The sequence below is a fragment of the Phalacrocorax carbo genome, chromosome 10, assembly GCF_963921805.1.
Source record: "Phalacrocorax carbo chromosome 10, bPhaCar2.1, whole genome shotgun sequence".
NCBI lineage: Eukaryota > Metazoa > Chordata > Aves > Suliformes > Phalacrocoracidae > Phalacrocorax > Phalacrocorax carbo.
Window position 1 is genome coordinate 17,737,238 of NC_087522.1, and position 25,639 is coordinate 17,762,876.

Consider the following 25,639-nt stretch of genomic DNA (forward strand, 5'->3'; position numbering starts at 1 on the left):
GGATGCCGGGAACCCTCCGGTCGAGTCTCCGGACTACGAGTCCCAAAAGGCTTCGCAGCAAAAGCCCGCCCCCCCCAGGGCGTCGGGCCAATATAAAGTGTCTCTGTGAGGAGGTTGGGGAGAAGGTAAGCCAATGGGGTTCGGGTTCTGGCGGGAGGTGGTAGCAGGCGGGGCGGACCCGAGCCAGTGGCTGAGGTACGGGGTGGGGGTGGAAAATAAAGGCGCACCAGAAGTGATGAGGGCGGAGTGAAGATTGCGGGGGTTTTTGAGTTGCGTTGTTGCTGACTGGCTCCTCCTGTTTTTTTTTTTTTCCTCACTTTATGAGTCACGTCGGTCGCTTTACCCCGGTGTCAGGACCCCAGACCGGAGCTGATGCGTGGGAAGGAAGGGGGACATACACACACACTCGGAGGCGCCCGGGTGGGTGCCGTGAGTGACGGGAAGAGGGCACCGGGGCGGCGGGGGAGGGCGGGCCGGGAGCGTGGGCCGCTGCTGGCCCCGTTGCCATGGCGACGGGAGGTGTTAGGGTACCTGCGCATGCGCCGCCCGGGCTACCATTTTGGTGTCTCTCAAGGGAGTTCCCTCGGCGGGTCCCGTCGGGGTGTTTCTCTCCACTGCGGGTCCCCAAGCCTGTCGGTGTGGTGTGACAAGTGCTGAGGGCAGGGGTTAGCTCATCCCCCGGGCTGCGGCGGGCTCTGTGCCCCTGAACACCACCCCGAAATGAGGGTGTGTTTCACACCATTGCCTTTGTCTCCTTGGCTTCTCCATGCTCAGCGGGGCTCCCGCAATGGATGTGACGGGGCCTGTCAGTTCTAGTGGCATGGAGAAGCTCAGGATTTTGCGTCTCAAGCTCTCCAGAAAGTGCCTGTTGTGTTACAACTGCCTAATGGGACTGCACTTTGTTTTAAACATAGATTACTGCTTGCACCCAGAAAGGATGCTGGATTAGCCGACTGATAAGTCAGCTCCAGTACAACATCCTTAACCTTGGGGAAACTGACCTTCTCTCAAGTTTGCAGAGGGAGCCACAGTAGGCAGTTTGTTACTATCTCCATGGGACTCCTCTTGTCCTTAGCAACCCCTACTTACAGGACTCCAGCCTTGGGATTTCCCTCCACTTTACCTGAATCAGATTCAAGGGTTGTCTCACAGGAATAAAGCTGACACTGTATGGATATGGCATATGAAGTATTTGCAAAGGTGCTTTGCAAGCTCTAAACTTCTCAGGGCATGAGATGAGTTTCACTTTGCATCTAGAGGAGTGTTGTCAGTCCATGCCAATGCAAACAATAGTGACCGTGTAATCATATAAACAGTTATTTCAGTCCTGGACAGCATACAGTCATAAACCTCTTAACCTTTCTTGCCAAACAGAAATTATTTACTCGCATGGCTTCCTGTGGAATCAAACGTGAAATCGTAGCATCAAATTTAAAAGGCAAAGGTTTTCTGGGGGGTTAATTATCTAACTTGTCATTAAGGCAGTAGTTCCTACTGTGTTGTCTCAACTCCTCATGCACATAAAGAAAAACATGAAGAAAGATTACGCTTTATAAACACTTTGAGAGGTCAAAATCCAAAAGCCTGCCTACTCTCAACTATTTTTACACAAATCTAGTGAAGAAAAAGGAAACATAAATAATTTTATCTATCGTTTGAGCAGTGAGGAGGGGAACGTGAGACAAATAAGAACAAGGAGAAAAGACCAGCTGAGAGCAGAGGTGTCAGCCTTGCCTTCACTGCATAGCTTCCCTCTCCCTGCAGGCAGTGAGAACATGTTTTTCTGAGAACACAGTTACAAGTCAGTCCAGCTAAGAATTCCAAAAATGCTTCATAAATGAGGGGCCTAGAATGCCCCTCTTGTGGCCCCAATTATGGGTGTGTATGGTGAGCATGGCAGAAAGCTCTCAACCCTCTGAACTCAGGTGGGAAGGAATGACTCCAAAAATGCAGATTTTATTGTTCACTGCTGACAGTGAAAACCCTGGGAGTGCTGAGAATTATGCTGACCCTGAATGTGTAAGCTGTGTTCTTGCTTTGTACTGATGTTATCCTTTGTGTTCTTTCGTGAGGTGTACTTAAGCTTGCCTTTCCTTTGATTGAAGGGAAGCTCTTCAAATGGCCTCAGAAGGGCAAAGTGAGGATACAGAGCATCCATCTGAGCCTCCTGCAGCTCCTGTTCAGAGTAACAGAACATTTCAATGGGCAGCCATACTTGCTGCAGTGAAAGATCAGCTCCCATCTCTGGACTCTGACACCTCCACAGTAAGAATTGGAACCTGCCTTTCTTTCTCACTGTGTTTTAGAAAAATCTCTCAAAAGCAAAAGAAGGTCACCTTAGCCAGGCATTTCTGAGTAGTTAGGATGGTATCCTTGATGGGCTGCTTTTTCTGACTATGATAACACTGTGCATTAATCCACAGCCTTCTGGATTCTCTCTAATTGTCAGAGTGTAATTGCCATCTCCTCTCGCTGTATTCTTTGGAACCTGAAAATGGAACTGATTTTTCCAGATTATAAGTATGCCTAGGTTGGGAAGGGGAGGGTAGCAGGCACCTTGCAGAATAAGCCTTAGTTTGTTCAGTCAAAAATACAGTATGAATGAAGCATACTGCCAACTTAAAATGAAATTATAAGGTTTTATGCTTGAGAGTGTTATGCCAGGTAGTAGGCCTGTTAGTCTGTTTTTCTATGTATGAGGATCACAGGAAAGTCATATTCCTGAGGGCTTTGTTGTCCACTGGAAAAAAACATTTGGCAGATATTTAAATCCCTGCCTGTAACTCTCCGCAAGCCATGTTGCCTTTCTGTGCTCCAATTCTACCTGCAAAGAAGCATAATGCCACTAACCTTTTAATATAAAGCATAAGATGGATAGATACTGTGCAGCATTCTTCACCATTGCAGGTTTTTTACATGTTAGTATCTGGGACAGGCTGCCTCTTGGCTGCTGAAGATCTCTGTTCACAGGACAGCAACAATCTGGTGGAAATAATAAAAGCGCCCACCTCTCTAGTCTAAGATGCTACCTTAAGCATTAACTTTTCCAAGGTGATAATGTGTCTTAGGACTCAATTATTAGTGGCCTTTTGTCCAAATGAGAATATTTTGTTAATTTTCAAACATGTATAAACTTGAAAAATGATTTTTGAACACTTGAAGGATATATTTTGTTCTAGCTTAGTGTGGGCCTTAATGATTCAAAGGGAGTCTTGTGAGTAGTGAAGGAGCCAGAGATGCCTCCGTGGGGTATTTATTACTTATTATTAATCAATCATCAGAAGCAGTGTGATCTAGTGTTGATACAGATTCCATGACTTGTTTTCTGCACCTGGCTCTATCACTAACATTTTGTACAAGTTATAGTACCTTACTGTTTCTCAGTTCCCCTCTATCTACATTCTGTTTCAGTTACTTAAAACAACCACTGCATTTTAAAATGTGTCCATATAATATAGATTAAATCCCAACACGTAGAAGTTATTTTTAGGTATTCTTGTATAAGTGTACAATAAGGTTAAGACAAGAGAGGTAGCTTTGTACTTTGGTGCCAAATATCATTCTATAACTCTAAATCATATTGAATTTTTTTTTACTTATAAACAATCTCCAAATTCTCTGTTTCTATTACATGTGGAAAATATTTCCTGCTGAAGGAACTGAGGCAATCTATTTGGCACTTACATGCTACCCTTAATTTGCATTCAAAACATCTGATTGTATAATCCCTCTCCTGCTTAATGTGGAACCGTAGCCTGCTGAGCATGCAGTTTCAGTGCCGCACCTTTGTCCAAACAGTTTCCACTTGTGTGAAGATACATTTATGCATTTGAGACCTATAACCTCAGCGGGCTGTGCTCCTGCATTCGAAAAGGGCACTGCCAAATGTGGTTTTTTGCCCTGAAGTACTTTCATTACCCTCATATGCAAGTTATTAAGAGGAAAGAAGTTCTGTTGCAGTTTGCTTCATGTTAAGAAAAGTTAATTACACCAGACAGAGAGAATTCTCTGAAGTGTGAGTTACTGAAGAAGTACACTTACAAAACAAAGGGACAAGTAGGAAATCTGTGTCCTGACTGCTGAGGAGGTGCTTAATCTCACTTTGGGGTCTATGCATAAGGATTCATCTCAAATGTGTATCTTATGTTCAGAAAAGAGATTTTCAAAAATATTTACATTCTGTCCAACCAAATCCAGCTACTGCTTTGCATTCTGTATAGTGAATGTCAGGGTCCTGATTGCAATAATAACCCTTCATGGCCCTGCCCAGCCCTAGCTGGAGCTCCCACCCACATGTCCAGCAGCTCTATTTAAGCTCAGCTCTGGGCCTTTGCTCATTGTCTGAGCTACGTTGGAGGAGTACTGGTTGCTAGATATAGTCCTGCTTGTAAATTGACTTTCAGGCTTGGTGTCTGACCTTCCTCAACACCACAATATTGTCTTGCAATCTGGATTCTTGACTCAACCTGGTCACTACCTCTGGTCTATCCTGCTTACTCCTCTTAGGTACTGGGAACTGGGTTCTGGCTGGTGAGGCCCTGGCCTTCCCAGTTATGTGCTTCCCTTCCCCGCTACCCTCCCCTTCAGAAGCAGCCCTGCTTTTGCTGTTCAGTGATGGTGAATGGGGTGGTACAACCCCTTGGGAGTTAGAGAACTTGCCCGCTCTTGTCATCGCCTTTCTCAGAGGGATATTTGTCATCAACCTCCAGGGTAATTCAATGTTTCACATGGTTTTTACAATTGTAGCTTGCTCGAATGTTAGGCCACTGTAAGACAGCCGAGGCTGCTGAGCATTGGGCTGTCAGACTGTCTAGTGAAGATGTGACTGCAGAGAAAATTCTTGTCTCCCAACTTCAGGCAAGTGGTGACAACATAGGATCTGTCACTGCAAAACAGATATTTAGGTGAGTATTAGAGTCTTTAATTTAATTTCCTGTTTCTGTTTGCAGTCTGATTGTGAGAGCGATGGGGAACTTTTCATCTTCCAGCGGACACAGCCAAACTTAATTCCCGATCTGTCAGAAGAACTGATGGAGTTTTCCCTGGAAGACTTGAACATGCAGGTGGTTGAGTGTTGTGCGCAGGCTGTGCTACTGTAACTCCACGCTTCTGGTTGTCTTCAGTGGGGGTAGCTGCTGGTATTTGACCTATTTGACTGAATTGTGTGATAGAAGAGCATAGTCCCCAGTACTTTCTCCCACTAGAGACTAGATCTTTCTTTCTCTTTACACAGCGACCCTTTGAAGTTTTCTCTGTTCTTGAGATTTTAGATTTTTTTTTTTTTTTGGTCCTATCTCCTCAGAGTTTTTATTATTGTCCTGTTACTGTTATTTTTTTTTCACGTGCACTAACAGTAACACTGTGTAGTGACTCCTAGATTTTTCAGGTTTGAAATAGTTTCAGCCACCATTTGATATATCTGGAAAATGTAGAATTTATGAGGACAGTGGGTCCTAAGTAAGGAGGACAAGTATGAGGTTTATCCCTTGAACAGCTTTTCTGAGACAAAATGGTTACATTGTGTCTGCAGTGATGAAGACTAGCCATCATAGGAAGCTGGCAGAGAAGCCAGCTGACCCTATTGTTTCATCATGGGAAGACTGTGCTGCTTTTCCATTTGTTTATCTTGGTGTAAGAAATGTCATATGATGAGCAGATGTAAGAAAATTTCATTTGCAGGATGTTTAATACTTCTTGAAGTTAGACTTTGAAAAGTAAACAGTCTTACTGTTTTCCATGATGGATATGGTGTGTGCTGTTACCAGATGGTGTCTGAGTTGGAGCTGTGATCTGCCAATCACTTTGTTTTGCTTTACTGTCAGCTTCCAAAGCTTGGGGAGATGTGACTTTCTGCATGTCTGTATTTTTTCTACCTGTAGCAAACCCAGGAAACTCAAAGATGCCCCTGGGAGATCTGGAATGAAGATCTGGAAAGTTTTGGTGTTCAGAAAAAACCAGATGGTGCCCAAGTCATTGCAAAAGAAGCTGTACAAATGATTAAAGATGATACTCCCAACCTTGCCAGCCATACTGAAGACATTCCAAGCCAAAAGGGAGCTGTTCTTGAAGAGTCCCTTGGAGATTCCACAGATCACCTTGAAGAGAAAGAACTGGGCAGGATGCAGGCCAGGGAAAGAGGGAAGTCCTGGCTTAATACAGCATTTTATGTGGAAGAGCTGAACAGTCAAAAAGAGAGAAGCAAGCTGATAGAGACAAAGATGCTCTCCAAAATAATTCTGGAGCTGCCACCAGGCCACCCAGAGCTACATATCAAGCCTCCCTCACATGGTGCTAGCAACAGTCTAGAAAAAATTTCTGGGGAAGAAACCTCCTCAGATTATAATCTTCAAGATCTAACCCATTTCTCATTGCAGGTAAGTGGCCCAAATGAATGGTTTTGGAGAGTGCTGCTTGTGGGGCAGAGGGCACAGTGCATTGCTTGCAGAATGCTACTAAAATAAAGAACTGAAATGCCAAATTCTGCACATGCCACAGCTGCCTTTGTTGCTTTCGTGTTGTCCTGAATTTGGGTTTTGTTGGGTCATGAGTTATATGAGCTACCAACAAGCTGTCATTGTCCCACAGAGTTGTCATTAAAAGCCTGTAATAGCAGCAAAAGCCATGGGTCAGCAGCATGCGTCATGGTCTCATTCAGGAAAGCCAGCCACAACATCTGTCCCTGGGAAGACAGGGAACTCTCCTGGTCCCTGGCAGACTTTGCATTAAACCCATGAGCTTTCCAGCCTTCCAGCATCTTGTCTTTCCTGTAGCACTGTGGTGAGGAGAGAAGGTGGTTAGGGATTGTTCCTGAAATCTGGAATCTCTTCCAGCCAAGGCAGGTGCTTAGGTCTGTGGGATGACAAACTCATGTGCTTAGCCGGTATGTGGCCCCAGTGTGGCGAGGTGGTTCTCTTCAGTACTCAAGTTATAGATCTCTGTTTCCTGTATTGATTTTTAAGCCTATTAGGACTTAACCAGCACAGAACATGAGCCTGATATTTCTGTTCAAAGCCTTCTGTAGAGCACAGATGTTTCCTTTCCCCTTTCATCTACACTCACAAAAATAAACTTTTTCATGTTAGAGCAGTTCTAGTGTAGGCAAAGAAGGCAGGTGCTTGCCTGGGTTTTTTGTCTTCTTTTTTTTGTTTGTTTGTGATTTTGTTTTGTTTTGTTTTTAAATTGCGCTGCATCATTTAATGGTACCATTATTGGAAGGGATCTTTTTCAAGTGGTTCTAGGTTTAATTCCCATCTCACCTCGTGTAAGTCGTTGCCCTATTAATTCAGGAGGCACGGTTTTAATTTCAGAACATGCTTGATATCACTGACTTGAGTGAACTGAAGTCAGATGCTTTTGGGTGAGTACTGAGACAAGGCTCAGTGTATTCTCACTTTCATAAAGTGAGGGCCAAGTTGTATCCTATGTGTGCAGGGTGTACAGGCTGAGATTTGAGAGCTGATTGTTAGTTCCCAGCTCAGCAAAGGACCTCAGTTTATGTCAAGTAAAGTTATTAAAACTAATATACAGTTTCTTGACTCTAATCATAACAGTTAATTTGAAATTTTTTTTCTTAAAATATATTTAAGTCTCTTTCTGTGTTAGAAATGGAATTGTGCAAATCTTTGTTCCTCTTTCTTCTGCACCCTGAATGGAACCTTACAATAGTGCTGTTCCATTTAAGGGTTAGGAGGATAAAGCCTTAATATAGCAGGTTAGATGGTAGGTTGATCTTTTTATTATAATGGTTTGTATTCAAATGCTATTACTGGAAAAGAAGCTTAGACCCAACTGCATCATAATTAAAGCCAATGCATATGTTGTCTTTGCCTTCAGGATGTCTGATAAAACAGCACCTGCACTGATCTGTGACGTGGTTCTCACTGCAGTAAGCTCAGTTGTCAGTCATTCTTCAGTCTTCCAGGCCAATACATCTCAATGACCTTATTGAAGAAATATTAGCTTTGTGTTGGTGGACTTCAGCTTGTGACTCTCATCAGGCTTTTAGCTTTCATCAGCTGCAGCTTGTAATATTAGGATAGATCTAATCATGGTTCAGGTATGTGTGAAGATTTTTTGCTCTGGAAAGAGTGAGAATCTTCTCTGAAATGGGAGGGGCAGATGCCAGAGGTTTTTACAAGGTGAAACGGCATGTTTTGGCAGCTGCTTCTGCTTTTCTAAAGCTCTTGAGTGGCCATATGCAATGCATGTTAGTTGTAATTCTGACATAATTGTCATAATTGACGGTCACATTTTTAAAAAAAATCATGAGCACTTCTAAGTTCTGGTGATGATATTTCAGATGGATGTGGATATTTTTAATTAAAACTTTCAAATAATATTCAGAGGGGAAAACAGTGTTTTAAATGCATGTGAACCCTTGTCATTGCAGACGGGTTCTCATATGTAAGTTAGCAGTGTGCAATGCGAGCGTACCCTCAGCCAGTGTGTGTGATTCATAGCAACAAAATTGATGATCCTATCTTCAGTGTGGGATAAGTGGTTGAGCGATTGCAGCTGATGCTGACTATACCTAGAGGAATGGGAATATACCCTAGTCAGAAGTTGGAGGTGGAAGGGTGGGAAGAGGCTGCAGGCCTTATCTCAAAGAACTGAAAATCCAAAAGTCCTTCTCATTTTAATGGCAGTAAGAAGTTCCCAGCATTATTCAGGATCAGAATATTTATGCTTGGTCTTGTATCAGGCTGTCTTTTAATCTGTTTTACTGTCTCCAGTGGTTTTCTGGAGCCTATATCAAAAGGGTTCATGTTTCTCAGAAGAAGCCTCAGCAGAAGTAGATGAAGAGCTGGATACATGCACTGTCCAAAGATATAGTAAATGCATTCCTTTCATTACAGCACTTCCTTGTGGAACTGCTTAAAGCAAGCTGGCAGTGTAGTTAGGGGCATCATCTTTCGGAGGCGGTGAAAGGTTGAGGAAAGGTACTTGGAGGGATGGACAGAGAGGAATAAAATGTGTGGAGGTCTCATACTGTTAGTGGGTGGGACGGATGAAGGGGAATAGTTGCTGGTGGAAAGACTCCACTATGTGAATGCGTGTGGAAGACCAAGCGATGTGGAGGACATCACATGAGTTAGGTCCCAGCTTATGGAGAGAAGGGTCAGGTGGATATTTAAGATGGACTTATGTTTCTCCTTTAAGGAGCTGTCTATTCAGTCCATTCTAGAACCATCTTATAGACTTCGCATTTTTTTTAAAGTGGGGAAGGAGAAGGTACTCTGCCTTTGTTATATGTGAATGAACATCAGTTAATCCTTTGCTGGTTTCTCTTGGTAATTATACTGCACTTGCCTATGCTAGATGTGCAAAGCCTTGGCAATGACATGAGGCAAACAGTGCTCAAACCATAAATACCCTTTTGTTAGTCATGCCAATTGCTGAGGCTCATGTTGAAGCAACTGTGTCCAGAGTGACGTGCTGCTGGTTCATCTACTGGCAAGTGGCAGTGACATAGTACTGGAGATAAGTGAGGCGAACTTCCATGCCATTTGTGTATTTATATGTGCCAGAAGAATTGGATGGACTTGCTACCAAGAATGTGAGTCAAAGGGGCGTTTATTTTGTAGCAGTCTCCTGGGAGTGAATTTTCCATCACAGTTCAACTGTTTTCTTTCAGAATATTGAGAAATGTGATCTAGACGAGATTCTTGAGGAGCTGGAGGAGCAGAAAGATAACACTCATGCAGAAGTTGCTTTTTCCTCGGCAGATCATGGTAACACTGCTAAATTAATATCAACTTTGCTGAAAGTGTATAAAAATAAATAAAACTCAAGTTCCCATGTTTAAGGCATTCCCTGCAGCATCATCTTGAATGTTGAAATCATAGTGGGTTTTTTAATGCCTCTGCAAAACATATTTTTAATTAATTAGCTTCCCTCAAGATTTCATCTTGCTTTTGTAGCTTGAAGCCAGTGCTCTGTGGCCTGTCATGGCCTGAGAGTGAATCAGACATGATAGATGAAGGTTTGAAGTCAGTTTGTCAGAGCCAGATGACAATAGTATCTTTAACCTTCCCCTTCTGACAGACTGTAGAGAAAGGGACAATGTCAAAATGGGGAGAGGGTATATTGGGGTGATCCCGTGGCAGTAGACGACAGCTGGTGATTCTTTTTGTTGCTCTTCCATAGAGACCTTCAGGGGTAGGTCTGAAAATCAGCTCATGGAAAAGCTAGAAGAGCTGAGTGCCAGGCAGTCCAGGACAGTATCTCCACACTGCAGATGGCCATCAGCCAAGCTCTTCTCCTTTCAAGAACAGCAAGAGAATAAGAAGTAGGTCCTTTTCTGTCATATACACTAGGTAATCATGACTGCCAGTAGTGATACCTGGAAACTCATGGTGTTCTATAGGTGCTTGTCTCTGTAGCCTCTGCAGAAAGCTGATAATGTAGTTGGAGTATGCTACAGAGATATTAAAGGGAAAAAACTAAGACTCTGTCATTCACATACATTTGATGATAGACAGTCAGTATCCTGCCACTCTAGCATTCTCCATCAACCACCACCTTTGTCTAGACCTTACCAAACACGTGGGACAAATGGGAAAGGCAGGAAAACAAGGCTAAGCAAATTATCATGGCCACATTTTTTTGTCATCTAGGGTACCAGTTTCTCTTACTGGTACCTCAATTTAGCTAAAGTATACAGGATTTTTTTTTTTTTGTAGGTATCAGTGGTGTAGTGTAGGTGTCAGTGATGCTGTAGGCATCAGTGCATCTCGGAGGGTTCTGTGTGAAGGAAGTGGATTTCCAGACTGTTCAGAGGGAACAACAATGGTGGCAGCACAGAGGAAACAGTAATGAAACGAGCCTGTAAAGGGGAAGGTGCAATGAGGATGCATTTCCAGAGCAGGGAGAGTCATGAAGATGATTTACACTTTGTATGCTCTGAAGGATAAACTAGAATTGCCAAAGGAGGCAGAAAGGAAAAAGGGACCTGCTTTTACTAATTGACACAGGGCTCTTAAAACTTTTAAGATCTTTCTGTACCATAACTGCCTATCTTTGTTCTACAGAACAATTTGATGTGGTCAGTTTTTAAGAACTAAATATCCCTCATCATGCTGTCTGTGATTGATATTCCTCAGGGGGAAGCTGAATCTTTGAGTTCAGCTTTGTAAGGTGGTGGATAGTAGGCAGAAGCAGAGTTTGAATCTGTACAGTAGCCAAGCACAAAGCTCCTTTCACAATCCAATTTTGATCATAATCCACACCCTGCAGGCTTCTTGTCTGAATAAGGCGGAGGACACGCTGAAACAGTGTTTTTTATCCTTAGGGATGTTGCCATCCTATCATCTTCACGAAGTTCTCTAATGATGGACGTGATGAGATTACAGTGCCTGCCAGAGCCTGTAACTGCGTACATAGACTTAAGAGATGCTAAACCACAGAAGTCAGTAACATCCCCTGATGAGAAACAAAGGTAACTTCTGGCTTTATTGTTAGTGAGAAGTAGGTAACGAAAAGTAGGAAACTGAAGCCTTCTCTTCACATACTTGTGAAATATAACTTTAAAAGCATTCTCTTTTTCCACACCTCTGTGACATTAGTAGGAAGACACAGCCCCTATCTGAGCACATATTCTCAGGAGAGAATAACTTTGTCTCAGAAAAAGTAAATGTGTAGGGATACAGCCAGCACTGAAAGGACATGCAAATCATCCAGGGAAATAACATTTAGGAAGTTTCCATCTATAAAGGAGTAGGCAGTGGCAGCAAAGCAATGCTTGCAGCTGTGTGAGTTGGGCTAGCATTCTGACAGCACTATGTACGAAATGGACATCCTTGACTACATTCCCGCAAGAAACTGTAGGTGCCAATTTCTGGCTCCTGTGTGATAAAGAGGGCCTTATATAGTCAGTTATGGGAGGTCAAATTCTTAATGTGCAACAGATTCCAGCAAACGTGTCCTTTCCCTAAGAGCTAATCGTGTCTGAGGTAGCTGTTTGCTGCCTTCTCAGGATGTATATTTGCTGCAGCAAGGGGTTGAAGAAAACAGTCACCAGAAGAAACCTTGTAGTTAATAAACAGCTAACAGTTAATAAGCTGGTTTGGTTTGGGGATTTTTTTTTTCTAGTGAAATAGTGTGAAGAACTATCCATAACACCTGGAAGTATCTCTCCCTTTTTCATAATGGTTCTAAATTTACATTCTAGAAAAGATGAAAAGCCAACACCCAGTTGCAACAGAGTTAACTAATATGCTCTAATTTCTGTCATAGTGCAAGCGACAGCTCCGATGAAGAAGAGGAGAAAATGACAATTAAGATCCAAGCAGAAGGGAGAATGTAAGAATCTTTACTAGGACCCTAGTTCAAATGATATGATGTTTATTTTTTCTGAAACTAAAATAATTGTCCTAACAGTTATTAGAGTGAGAGCTCAGATACTGAAATTTCTCCATTCCTGGTCTGCATAGCAAAAAAAGCCCAGTAATAAAAGTGCTTCAGTGTGGCCCCAGGAGATCACTCTTCTGCTGCATGATGAAGATACCAAAGCTAGAAAATAGTTGTTGATCCTTGAGGCAGTATAGCACCTTGCTCCTGTACAGCTGCATGGCAGGAAACCTGACTCTTTCTCCAGACATGTTTGAATGACATGAGAACTGTATTTTAAATGACTTAGAAGCAAATTTTGAAAATGTTGTAGGGAGTTGACTCAGACAAACCTTTATTTTTAGAGATAATTAAATAGGCTAGAAAAAATGTTGATTTAAAGAGAATATTGAATACATTTTGTGGGCAGGGATGCTCTCAATTCTCCTGGGGGGGGGAGGCGGGGCCAGGGGAGGGGTAGGGAGAAAGAGGGGAAAGGGGAGAGAGTGCGATGGATGGAATCCTAAACTGTAAATTCTTTGTTATGCACAGATGCCAGCCTTTTCCTGTTGCTAAACTCAGGGCTTGATTCATACCCATAGGTTGTTAGACATTCATTTAATGTGAAGCAGATATATCAAGCTTTAAATGTCTTAGTGCATTTATGCTCTGGATTACATTTAGAAGTCTGATGCATGTAAATTAACATTACAGCAGTGCAGAGGACAAGCAGAACATTTGCACTGTTGTGCCAGCCAATTACTGGGTTTTTTTTAATGGTTTGAAAGAATAAATGATTCAACAGGGAACGGGGCCTCAACACTCAATGTAATTTAGGCCATCTAATCCAAAGCCAGCTTAAACCAGGGACAAGATGATGCTTGGGGAACTGTCGCTGGCACTGATGCAAATGCAGAAGTTGCATCAGTGTAAATCTGGAGTGATGGAGAGCAAAGCTTAGCTAATTGGATTTTGATTTGTTTTAATGTTGCTAAAGAACATACACAAATGAAATGCCTGGCAAACATTATTCAGTTCTGTTTCTAAATAAGGAAGTATCACAGTCTCAGCAGGGCAAGATTCTGGTCTCATTCACAAAGGGTCAATGCCACTCTTACCTGGATGAAATTATTAAACAGGGCTACATATTATATAGTACAAAATACTTACATATTAGGGCCTTGAAGGGCTAGTTGTCTTGATCTCCAGGCACTTAACCTAGAAAATATGCTGTTGGTTTATCCCTGGAGTGCTCCGGTAGTTGGTGCCATCTTTAGCACTATACCATAAGGCTGCTTTCCAATATATGGTGCTCTCCTAAAATTACCAGTACTTAGGCATGCTCCTTAGTAGTCCAGCCATCAGTGTTAATCATCGATGTGATGGTTCTGGATATGATGGTGGGAGATGTGAGATCCTTAAGAAGAAAGAATCCCAAAGTATAGGTTTAGTTCAGATAGGTACAGCAGTACAATGCTGTGTGCTCATACACACCACCTAACCACATCATTAATATCCGACTCAAACAATCTTGTTAGTCCATGTACTTTTCAGCTGCCACTAGAAAAAGGTACGTTATTTGCTCATAATCACCAAATAAGCTGCAAATTGATGGTAGTCTTCCTGTAGCAGGTGACTTGGGAGACTCATAAATGAAGAGAACTGCAAGACAAAATAACCATGTCCGCCCATTATGTCATGGTAGGACATTTCACAACAGAATGCTATCATGATATTGTGGTTGCTGACAGTTTAGCAGTCTCATTAACCTGCAGGAGACATGCCTGAGATTAAGCCAAACACTCTAAAAATCATTAGAACTTTTCTTCTGTATGTATTTGAATCCCAACCCCTGTAGACCAAAGGGGACAAAAATCTGTAGACTCTAATTTCCATACAACATTACACTTGTTCTGGGCTCTTCTAGTAGGTCCGTGTTGTGCCTGAAGTGCAGAAGAGTAAATTGCCAGTAAGACTGGTTTCATGTTCTGTCACTGTAGTGTTTTATGTGTTGCCTGTGTGCTGGTGCTGCTGTTACCAGTAGATATTATTTGTGTAGATGCCCAGTCCTTGTTTTGAGCTGTTGTTCATCTGAAAAGTTCCTCAGAGTTTAAATTTATTGATATAATGCTCTATCTTGATTACATCAGGCTTTTATTTTCTTTGCAGGAGGAATTGCTCAGGGAAAAGCCTGCTACTGCAGCAACTCCATAGAGCCCGGAAAGAAGCCTCAGAGCTTCTTCATAAAACGTCTACCCCAGCTGAAAAACTTGAAGGCATAAAACAGGATCCAGAAAGTCTGGAAGAGATAGGCTCCTCTGAAATAAGTCAAACCCCTAAGATTTTAAAGTGAGGCAAAAGACAAATAAGGTGATTCCCAGGAAACTGATGAGATTGAAACCAGAGAAAAGAAATACCCCCTTGTCAAGCTGTGGGGACAATGGAGCTGACATAGAAAAAGAAAACAGCATGGAAGTTGAGAAGGTTCAACATTCAGAAAATGCTCCAGAGCCTCCTCTAATTACTACTGAATTTCCAAGGTATCACACACACACACACACACACACACACACACACTTGAACTTAATATTTGCCACGGAAATTGCAGATGAAGTCTTCTGCAGACATCAAAATATAGGAGGATGGAAGGCCTTGGTTCAGGGGGAAACTTGTCACTGTATTATAGTGGATAAGAAAGGAGATGGAGTTAGGATGAGAATTTCAGTGTGGAGATGGGAGTGAAGCATCACAAGATGCCTCTGCTTAATGGGCTCTGGTCTCCAAATAGATTGTCACCACTTATCAGAGGTTTGAGGTATGCTCCTCCTCTTTGTCTTTTTTTGAGAGTGATGATTTCATCCAATGACAACTTCTTGTGTCCCCCCACAAACACCATAAGTGCTTTCTAAATCTATTTTAGCCTTCCATTTCATGATTCACCCTCAAGAGTGTGCTATAAATATAAGAAAAAAGAAATGCAAACAGATGAACAAGGGTGCTTTTTCTCCCAAGGGAAAAGCTTAAGCAAAGTAGAATCTGTATATTTTTCAGGACAGAAGAAAGTAAAAGAGAGCTATCCCAAAAGGAACAACAGATGAAGGAGAGATGCAGGAGACACAGATTCCAGGAGCACCTGGAGAGATTGCAACCTCAGCAGTCAGTAACTGGAAAGCAGCCCATGGCAGAGAAAACCCCTGTTTTGTTCCACATGGTTAGTAGTTTAGTGTAGGACTGTCCCTTTCAGAACAGCTTCATTGTCAAATGAATATGTGATCCTAGAAGCAAAAAGTAATTTTCACTGCATTATTTAAAATCTGTTTGTTATGGACCACCATTTCCTGATGAGATGAGCAGTCCTACAGCTCTTGTCTCACGCTAGTAATAGTTGTCTCACCTTTCCTGTATGGGGAGTGCTCACCGGGCTTGATGTGTCAGGGTATGGCAGGAGATCTGGCTTGCTGAAGTCAGTGGGGTCAGTGTCATTTACTTCACAGGAGCCAGACTTTCACACATGAGTTTTCATAACTTTTTATAAGAAGTGAAATATTTTTATTGTCATACTTCTAAACCAAAGTCTATGCTGAGTCCTGGCTGGTTGTCTGCCCCTAGCAGCTTTATATTTCAGTTTTGTGGAGAGGTTTGAGGACTGTGGTTTTAGTAATAGGTTTTGCTTTTGGCTGATGTCCTGATTAAGGGAGTATGAAATTATCCTGATTTTTCCCAGAGCCTAAAATATGACTCAGAGGACAGGGCTATTTTTCCTCCTGAGATTTGTATGTGTAGTCTTAATTCATCCTTGTACTGATTTCACTGAACACAAGGCCAGTTGAGAAGGTAAGAGGAGGTGACAAACTCCTGAATTCGTCCATGGGCCCACCATCATGATTTATTTGTGCTAACAGCAATAACAAAGCTCTCCTGTCAGTACAAAAGTTGAAAGACTTTGCAGCCCTAACTTGGGGGATCACAGAATCACAGAATGGCAGGGGTTGGAAGGGACCTCTGGAGATCATCTTGCCCATCCCCCCTGCTTGAGCAGGCACACCTAGAGCAGGGGGCACAGGACCACTTCCAGGTGGGTTTTGAATGTTTGCAGAGAAGGAGACTCCACAACGTCTCTGGGCAGCCTGTGCCACTGCTCTGTCACCCTCACAGTAAAGAAGTTTTCTTCCATGTTCAGACGGAACTTCCTGTGTTGCAGCTTGCACCTATTGCCCCTTGTCCTGTCGTTAGGCATTACTGAAAAGGGTCTGGTCCCATCACCTTGACACCTGCCCTTCAGATATTTATAAGCATTGACAACATCCCCCCTCAGTCTTTTCTTCTCCAGGCTGAACAAACCCAAGTTTTTCAGCCTTTCCTCATAAGAAGCTCCAGTCCCCTGATCATCTTTGCAGCTCTCTGCTGGACATGCTCCAGTAGTTCCCTGTCCTCTTGAACTGGGGAGCCCAGAACTGGATGCGGTACTCCAGATGTGGCCACACTAGGGCAGAGTAGAGGGGGATGATAACACCCCTTGACCTGCTGGGCACAGTCCTATTTATGCACCCCAGGATACCATTGGCCTTCTTGGCCACAAGGGCACAGTGCTGGCTCAGGGTCAACCTGCTGTCCACCAGCACTCCCAGATCCTTCTCAGCATGTGGATGGACTGTTAGGATTGGATGGACTATAGGATGGACTATTCCGATTTGTTTGTTCTGTAAGCAACTGACTAGTGTATTTCTGCAGATTGAAAGCTCATTTTTTAAAACACTGGATTAATCGCTGATGAGAAGTAAAGGACAAACAAACTGTCAGCTGAGTTTCCCTCTGCCAGCCTGCTCTGGCAAGGGCAGTGCACTGCACAAAGCTCTGTTTTGAAGGCTGCAAAGATTGTGACTCCAGTCTTCAGACTTTCTCCTTTCTTGGTCTGCTGGGAGACCAAATTCCACCAAACCACCAAATTCCAGTTAGCCCTTATTAAGATGCAGGCAGGCACTTGCTTGTCAGAAGTATACTTGAGCCTAGCTACACCAAGTGATTGCTGAATTATTCTGTATCTTGGCCATTTCCCATATTTGCTGTACTGAAGCCAATAAAATGAAGATAATGGCTTGGTAACATGGTTTCTCTCGAGTATGGTTCAGGGTATATGTAGACTCTAGTCTTGCTGTAACTGAATCACAGTGTAAATATGCCCATAATAGTTTTGATTATATTACGGCCAGCTAGTCGTGGCAGCATGGACACTGGCATAAGCTAAGCAGCCCAGGATTTACGCAGCCTCTGGTGCCCGTAGAAACAGCTAACTGGTACCTAAACTAACTGACAACCTGCTTGAGAGAAACCTGCCCGAACTTACAAGGCACTGTTGGTAGAAACAAAATCAGCACAACCTGTAATAACTGTGTTCTGTGGGCAACTTTGCTTTTAGTTCTTCTTCAGAAATATTAATTATTAAAATTAAGAATGAAAAATATATCAGCATCATCTATCAAATACAACAGTCATTTATAAGATTACTTGAAATTCATCTTGACAACAGCATTTTTTCTTTGAATTAGAACAGGTTTTTCTTTTCTTTCTTTTTTCCTTTGCTGCACATAGGAAGACAGAAAAACTTGAATGTTTTGACATTTAAAACTAAAGAAGCTGTAATTTGGCAGCTGCGTCTCTCAGTGGAAATATCTAATATCTATATCTAAGCATGTATATTCAAAGAACAAGCCACAGTGTTTGACAGAGTAGCACACTTTCAAATTTATTTTTTTTTAAGTCCTTTGTTTTGGCACTGATAGATGTTCAGATCTGGAACACTTGTCATAGTTTCCAGAATTCTTCTGACCATTTGTAATGTACATAAATAATTGAATTGAATAATAATCAGATGGAAAGTTTAGAAACTCTGCAATTACTGTAACTGAGGTGCGGGGAAAGAAATGCAAAGGAAATTTAAAAAGCTGCATTAGGGTTACATTAGAGCTCTCGTCTAAAATTTAAAAGCAGTGAAATTCAGATTTAATGCTGTTGTCTGCTTTTTCTTAACCTAGTTCAGTCACACTCTGTACTCAGATTCACTCTGTGGGAAGCACTAATATAAATGAGAATCAGGTTTGGGAAGAACACTTTCAAAACAGGCAGGTAACTTAGGAGACTAAGTACTAACTTTCCAGGGTATTTCAGCATCTAAAGAAGGGGCTGATAGCCAGTGGTATTTTCAAGACGTGCAAGTACCAAGTTTCCCTCGAAATCAATGGGTTCATTCTAAGAATTCTGCCCGTCAAATCTGTGTCTTTCGGTGTCTGAACACTTGCAATCTGGCCCACCTCTTATTTTTAAAAATGTATGGAAGAACCTCTTTTTTTTTTTTTTTTTTTTTTTGCTGCTCCCCTCCACCACCCAAACTTTCAGTGAAACTTAAGACTGGCAGGAGTTGATTTCATCTGAAAATGGGCCCCTTAACCACATTTTAACCTTTGGATCTAATTCAGAACCAATTCAAGTTCTGCTGAAAGCCAGCGGATATGATCCGTGCTATAAGGTCAGGTTGAATTAATAGTTTAACACGCTTAGGGTTTGTTTCAGTATTCAAGCAGAGTAAGTGTTACTGACAAGGGAGACAGAGAAGGAATGCTGTGCAGTATGTAAAACTGTTACATGGAGGATGTAAAACAAAATGGGTTTGATCTTTCATTTCATTCATCTTGCATATTATGATAGAGTAACTTAGTACTAATGATGATTCCCGTATTGCATTCCCATTAGGTGGGATCTAGAGAATAGTTGTTACTTTTACCAGGCTCATATCTGAGTTTTATGTGGGGGAGCAGCATAAGCAGGTTACTCTGTAAGTGAAGACAAGCCAGGAGCTGCAGGTGCCTGCAAGGCAGGCAGGGCCAGAGACATCACCAGCAAGGACTGCAGCCACACATACCCAAACAAGAAAAGCAGAGCAGGTCTGTTGAGGGTAACCAGTTGGCAAGTCTGTGGTAATGAGGTAGGTCTAAGATCAAGGCCAGAAGGTCAAGCCGGGGACAGGACTGGGTTCAGTGTCAGTACACAGGGTCAGCCAGCATCCCAGGGATCATCCAGGAAGCCTGTAGTGATGAAACAGTTTGAGATCAAGCCACAAAGTCAAGTTGGTTAGTTAAGGACAGAGCTCAGACAAGTGAGGTATGTGGCCAGGCAGCGGTATAGCTGCAGTGTAGCTCAGTCAAGGATCAAGGGCAAGTGTCTCAGCTTAAATGCAACTCCCAGGCAAAGGGGGAAGGGCCTGGCAGAGGCTTCACACAGTTCTTTTCACAGCAGTCTCCTCTGAAATTACACACCTGAGCTTGTGTGAGAACTGGCCTTGAACACAGGCAGCTGAACCACTGCAGAGGGTGGTGCTCATGGCCCTGACACTTTACAACTAGCTACGGAATTAATTTAACAGACAGCAAATAACATTTAGCTTTTATTAAGCTCTTTTATTATTGGGACAAAATAGGTGTTTTCAACAGGTCTTCAGCTTGCTTCCCTCTTTATTGCTTTATTGTGATATGGCAGAACAAGATAATATAGTTTGAAAGCTATTAGGAACCACCTTGTTACCAGTACCTTATAAACACTGTTTTATCTACCTTGTACAGCCAACCTGTTTGGAAAATGAACGTGTTGACTCACACTGAGGCATCTAATTTTTCTTGGCTGCACAATCAGTTTGGCTAACCTTGCATTAGTAATTATATTACCATGATCATCATCTTATTGCAGCTTAGCCTTACAGCTGGCTTACAAAACAAAAACATTCAGGCATGCAACTGAGTCATTCTAGCTTAAATATATGACGCAGATACTTTCTTTTCTGGCTTGTAAACATTGACTCTATAACCTTTCTGTCAAAATTGGTAAGTTTTTTATAGTAATGTACTGTTGACTCAGCTTACTGATGTCAGGTAAAATTCTTGACCAAAAGTTTTTCTGTTTGCATTCCCTCAAAGCCAAATTTAACAATACACTGTGGTAAAAATCTTCCTTGCTGTTTTACTGCCTTATTCTCACTTTGATATCAGTTCTACAGGAAAAATCCCTGACAAAATTCCTGGGTCATACTTACCATCAAGAGTAGTGCTGAAGCATTGTGTGTTCAGTTACTGTGACAGCTACTCTGGATTAGCACAGTATGGATGAAAGTAGAGACTGATTTCCAAAACTTGTAGAAATATTTTTTGTTCAATTACTGCTCCCTTATCATTTTTTTATGTAGTAGGTGCTTTGATCTGTACGGCTGTCAGTGAAATGCCTTTAATTCTTTACCTCTCTTACTAAAATAGGTGTCTGTGATTTCCCTTATTGTTGTATGGGTATTTCGATCTTTTTAAAAGTAGTGCTGGCATCAGTGTTGGAAATTGCCTTTTTCTTACATCTTACCTGAGCACAAAGGCTGTTCAAGGACATTAACTGTGGGTCCCAGGACCCCAACCTAACAGTTTACCAGCTGGATTGTACTACTTGGGCACCTCACCAACTCCACTGTAGAGCTGCTTACACAAATGCACTTAGGTGATGTCCTAAGCAGTATTTAAAAATTCTCAATTTTTATTGCTGTTTGGAAAATGCATAAAGGAAAAGAACTGTAAGAAAGTTAAAATCCTGTCTCAGTAGAAAGAACATACAAGGGTCTGATCCCCAGTTTTGAAGGGAATCGCTTTTGTGCTAGTTCTGTACAGAAATGCCAATTTATCTCCAACAAAGTGATGCAATATACATATTTGGAGAAGTTGAGTAAAACTGTTAAATCTTCTTTCAGTTATAATGATCTTGTGCACAGTAACTGCATTTTTCTATATCCGTATTACTCTAAAACTGATAGTGTAAGTATAAATCATGCTGTGACCAAACATTTTCATTTACACTGAACCAAAGGAACGGCTACATTTGCAGCTGTGTGAAAGTAACTGAACCCAGCATTTAGCCCTTACTATTATTTTACTATAGTTAGAAAATTAATTGTGAAAATGGCAAAATATTTCCTACCCTACATTTTTTTCTGGTATCAGAGCTGAATTTTCCTTGTGCTTTGCTCTAGGTCTTCTCATTCTCTTGGACTGACTGCAGGGTTGTGGCCAGCAGTGATGTGCCAAACAGCCAGCAGATGGCCCCTGAATTCCTCCCTTTTTTACAAGAAGGTATTTAATGAGTTCTTGAAACAAAATTAAAATCTTCTGTACTTAATGAACCTCCTGCCTCAACTCAAGAAAGGCTTAAAAATAAACTAAGGCAATTAGAGATGTAGTTAAATTTAGCATGCAAAAACAGAAGGCAAAGATTCCTGTTTGTACCACGAGTCCAGCACACAGGATTCAGAATAGCATGGAAGTTCCCAATAAACTGGTTTTCTAGCATAGGCAACTGTTAGCTAGCACAGAGCCTGTATTTCTGGCCTCCTCTTCATCTTCCCACTTGGTACTAGTGAAAGCAAATGGGAGGGGATTTGAGGGCACAGTACTTTATGCTTAGGGTAAATCTAGCTGGTTTACGGTCTCCTTGGCTGTAGTCAAGGAGTTGAGGCTGCTACTGCCTCTGCCATGGCCCAGGATGGCACAGATCTATCCTAAGGATTTGCCTTAATAGGCAAAGCAGAGAATTTAAGCCTTAAACATCTCTGTTATAAACAACTTCCTTTACACAGGCAGAATCTGTTCGCTTGCTCTCTATGGTCTCTAAAAGATATTATGGAAGTGTGTGCTTTAGAACTCTGAGGGCACAGATTAGACCAAGTCAGGAACTTTAAAGACCAACAACTCTTCTCAGTAGTTCTGTAACCAGAGCGATAGAATTAACCAACCATGGATGTTGCTGTACTCCCGTACAGCCCTATCCAACTGGATGTTAAGTCTGGGGACATGGAGTATACCAGTGTATTCTCTGATCTGCATTTTAGTCCCTAGGTAATCATTAATGTGAACGAAACAATAGACAATGTGGTTCTGTCAGAAAAGGATGACAAAATGTAGTTTCGTGTAGTGGACTGAGAAAACTGGCCAGGATTGCCAGGACTGAGAACCAAAAGGGTAAAAGGTAATTCCGGCAAGGGGAGATCGCGACCACTGACTCACGGACCACCGACCCAAGTAATACCACCTACTCAAAAGAGAACAATAGAAGACGACAACTGAGTTTGCGCAGTAATCTACATGTGGAACGAGCAAGTTTGTACCAATCAGTAGAAAGGACAATAATGAATATGTATGAATAAATAAATTTTTGATCTATAAATTGTATGGGAAAGGTGTGTAAGGTATGCATGTTAGGAGGAGCGATCCCCCGTGCATCCGGCACCGTGAATAAAGAATGCCTGCTCTTTAATACTAAATTAGTGTTAAAGAGTTTTTTTCTGATTTTACCACGTTTTTCAGTAACAGTTCTGCTCACACAACCACAGCAGTTAAAAAATGACATACAGTAATCCTGCTGTGGTAACCTGTTGTCTGCTTCAGTAGATTTTTTCAGACAAATTGCTGTCTGTATGCTCAGAACCAGGAAATTCACCTTCTGTACTGAATGCAACAGGACTACCAAAAAGCTATAGAGAACCTTCCATTTAAGCTTCTGTGTGGAAACCCAGTATGATGGTTTTGCAGGGGCTCCCACCTTTGTCCATTGCACTTTCCAGCTATGGAACAAATTGAATGGTTGGGTCTTTACAAAGAAATGACTGCTTTCAGTGCTGTTTCTTTGACTGGAGTTTGAAATGGCCCCAGGAGAATGTGAAATATTTAATCCTTTATATTCCTTGACATATCTTGGAAGTGATTAAAATAAGTTTAGGCTTATCCTTGAATATACTTATGCATGATCTTGACAGATGAGAATGTTCGTTGCTGTTGCTTATGGGAAAGGTTATTATAAGTAAAAAGAATATAGTTTCCAGAATTACATGCATGAACTTGCTGCCAGTAGAGGTCCTAAATACTCCTTCATTCGCATTAGCAGGATGGTTCAGATGAAAGTTGAAAAGATGACAATAATGTAAAATGTCCTTGGGCTAAATTCTATTTCTCATTTAGAAGAGGGCAGGAGGACAAAAAAACATTTCTGTACCTTTTGTCTCCTCAGGTCTTGTTCTTTGGCAGGTCCTGTGTTTGTTGGCAGAAGGAATAGCTACCATAAGTTTGCAATGTATATGAACAAGTGCCAGTCTCGTTTAATTACATACAGAAATACTTTCTGCCATGCATCTTTTTCTTGGAATCAGAATAGAATTCACAACTCCTGGCCTTACCTCAGGGCCGTGATCAGTCATGCTATTTGTAGATGAAAGGAGGCTGAATCTGACCCTCTGTTTTTCAAAGGGGCTGTGCAGGCTTACCTGACATAGCCATTCTACTGCTAAAAAAGCTGTGTAATTTAAACTGTATTCCTAGTTTTTCTCATGCTTTCTTGTTTAGCATTGACTAAGGTTGGACTACAGTTCCAAATCTTAACACACTGGGGGATAAGCTTGGTCACAACTTGTAAACACATTATTACACAAACAATAATTATGGAAGCATTATTCTTAGTGGCAGGGAATGGAATTCAAGGCTTTATCTGAAATTACAGAGTAGAAGTACCGTGCAGTTATTTTTATTTTAAAAACATAGATATCTGTCCAGCTACATGCCAAGCACCTAGAGTTCTCACAAGCTTCAGCAGACATTGTAAGCACTTAGCAGTTCTCCAAATAACAAAACCCCCATATTTACTGCCTTGGAGAATTCACAGGTCTGAAGGGCTATCTGCATAGTATTTTGCAGCTGGATGCAAGATCACAGATTCTCTATGACAAACTGGACACAATCTGTTCCTAAACTGGAAGCTGGAAGTTTGAAAAGCAAGCCACTTGAGCTCTGGTAAAACTTCCTGATAAAGCAGCTGACACGCCCCCACCCCACCCTTTCTTTGTTTTCTTGGGGGATTTCCATGGAGTATCAGGGGAAATACAAGAAAAGATAAATAGATTAAAGACTAGAAAAAATAAGGCTTTACCCAAGTTGTTAAGTATATGGTGAATCTCCTGGAGTATCAAACTGGAGCCATTCCAACAGTTGTAAAGCCAGCTAGGAGCATATACCAAATATCAGCCAAGTTTTCATACGGCCAAGGGCCAATTCCAGACTCTATCGCAGCATTGCAAAGTGACCATGTACAATTTCCTTCCCTGCTATGGGTCTGGAAATCATGGCACATTTTATATGTGAGGCAGTTTGAAATAATTTGAAGAACAATGCTACGGAAGATACAAACCCTACTCTTTGGGTTTTGGAGGAAATTACAGAATCACAGGTTGGAAGGGACCTCAGGGATCATCTAGTCCAACCTTTCTAGGAAGAGCACAGTTTAGACAAGATGGCCCAGCACCCTGTCCAGCCGAATCTTAAAGGTGTCCAACGTGGCCGAGTCAGCCACTTCCCTGGGGAGATTATTCCAATAGTGACTGTCCTCACTGTGAAAAATTTCCCTCTGGTGTCTGATCAGAATCTCCCCAAGAACAACTTGTGTCCCTTCCCCCTTGTCCTCTCCATGTGACTCCGTGTAAAAAGGGAGTCTCCATCTTCTTTGTAGCTACCCCTTAAGTGCTGGTACATGGTGATGAGATCCCCTCTGAGCCTCCTTTTCTCAAGGCTGAACAAACCCAGCTCTCCCAGCCTACCCTCGTATGGCAGCTTCCCAGTCCTCTGATCATCTTGGTGACCCTTCTCTGGACCCCTTCCAGCCTGTCCACATCCTTTTTGTAAAGCGGGGACCAGAACTGTACACAGTACTCCAGGTGTGGCCTGACAAGCACTGAGTAGAGTGGGGTAATGACTTCTTTATCTCTGCTGGTGATGCCCTTTTTGATGCAACCCAGCACCCTGTTGGCCTTCTTGGCTGCAGCAGCACACTGTTTGCTCCTGTTGAGCTTCTTGTCCACCAGGACCCCCAGGCCCTTTCCACAGAGCTGCTGTCCAGCCAGGTGGGCCCAGTCTGTAATTATACTTTTTCAGGAATGTCAAGAAAGGGAACAGAGGTTAATAACAAAAGTTGCTTGATAATCTTACACTAGTTCCTCTTCAGAGTATTTTACAGGCTTTTCATAATGTATCCAGCTAGGCAGGGCCTAGGATAAGGAAATATTATCATCACTTTACAGTTTCACAGAGAAATGCTCCATTCCACAGCCAGGACTGAGGCACAAGCTCCTGACTCACAGTCTTGTGTTCACATGAAATGTGTAAGTAATTAAGCTTCTTTTACTTATTCCAGCTGCTTCTTGTTAACCAGGAGTATAAACTCATTAGAGGAGGACCTTTTTGTTATGTGTGCT

At 42.1% G+C, this 25,639-nt stretch overlaps 1 protein-coding gene across 1 annotated transcript in view; it reads left to right on the forward strand.

Moving 5' to 3' along the window:
• Positions 1–163: 163 nt before the first annotated feature.
• DNAAF8 (dynein axonemal assembly factor 8) overlaps positions 164–25,639 on the forward strand; it is a 98,876-nt gene continuing 73,400 nt past the window's right edge. Inside the window, 11 exon segments of the mRNA XM_064462233.1 lie at positions 164–195; positions 2,106–2,265; positions 4,950–5,063; positions 5,880–6,374; positions 9,635–9,731; positions 10,147–10,288; positions 11,291–11,437; positions 12,235–12,300; positions 14,497–14,665; positions 14,668–14,867; positions 15,379–15,538. Coding sequence (XP_064318303.1) covers positions 2,119–2,265; positions 4,950–5,063; positions 5,880–6,374; positions 9,635–9,731; positions 10,147–10,288; positions 11,291–11,437; positions 12,235–12,300; positions 14,497–14,665; positions 14,668–14,867; positions 15,379–15,538 — 1,737 coding nt within the window. The 5' untranslated portion in view covers positions 164–195; positions 2,106–2,118.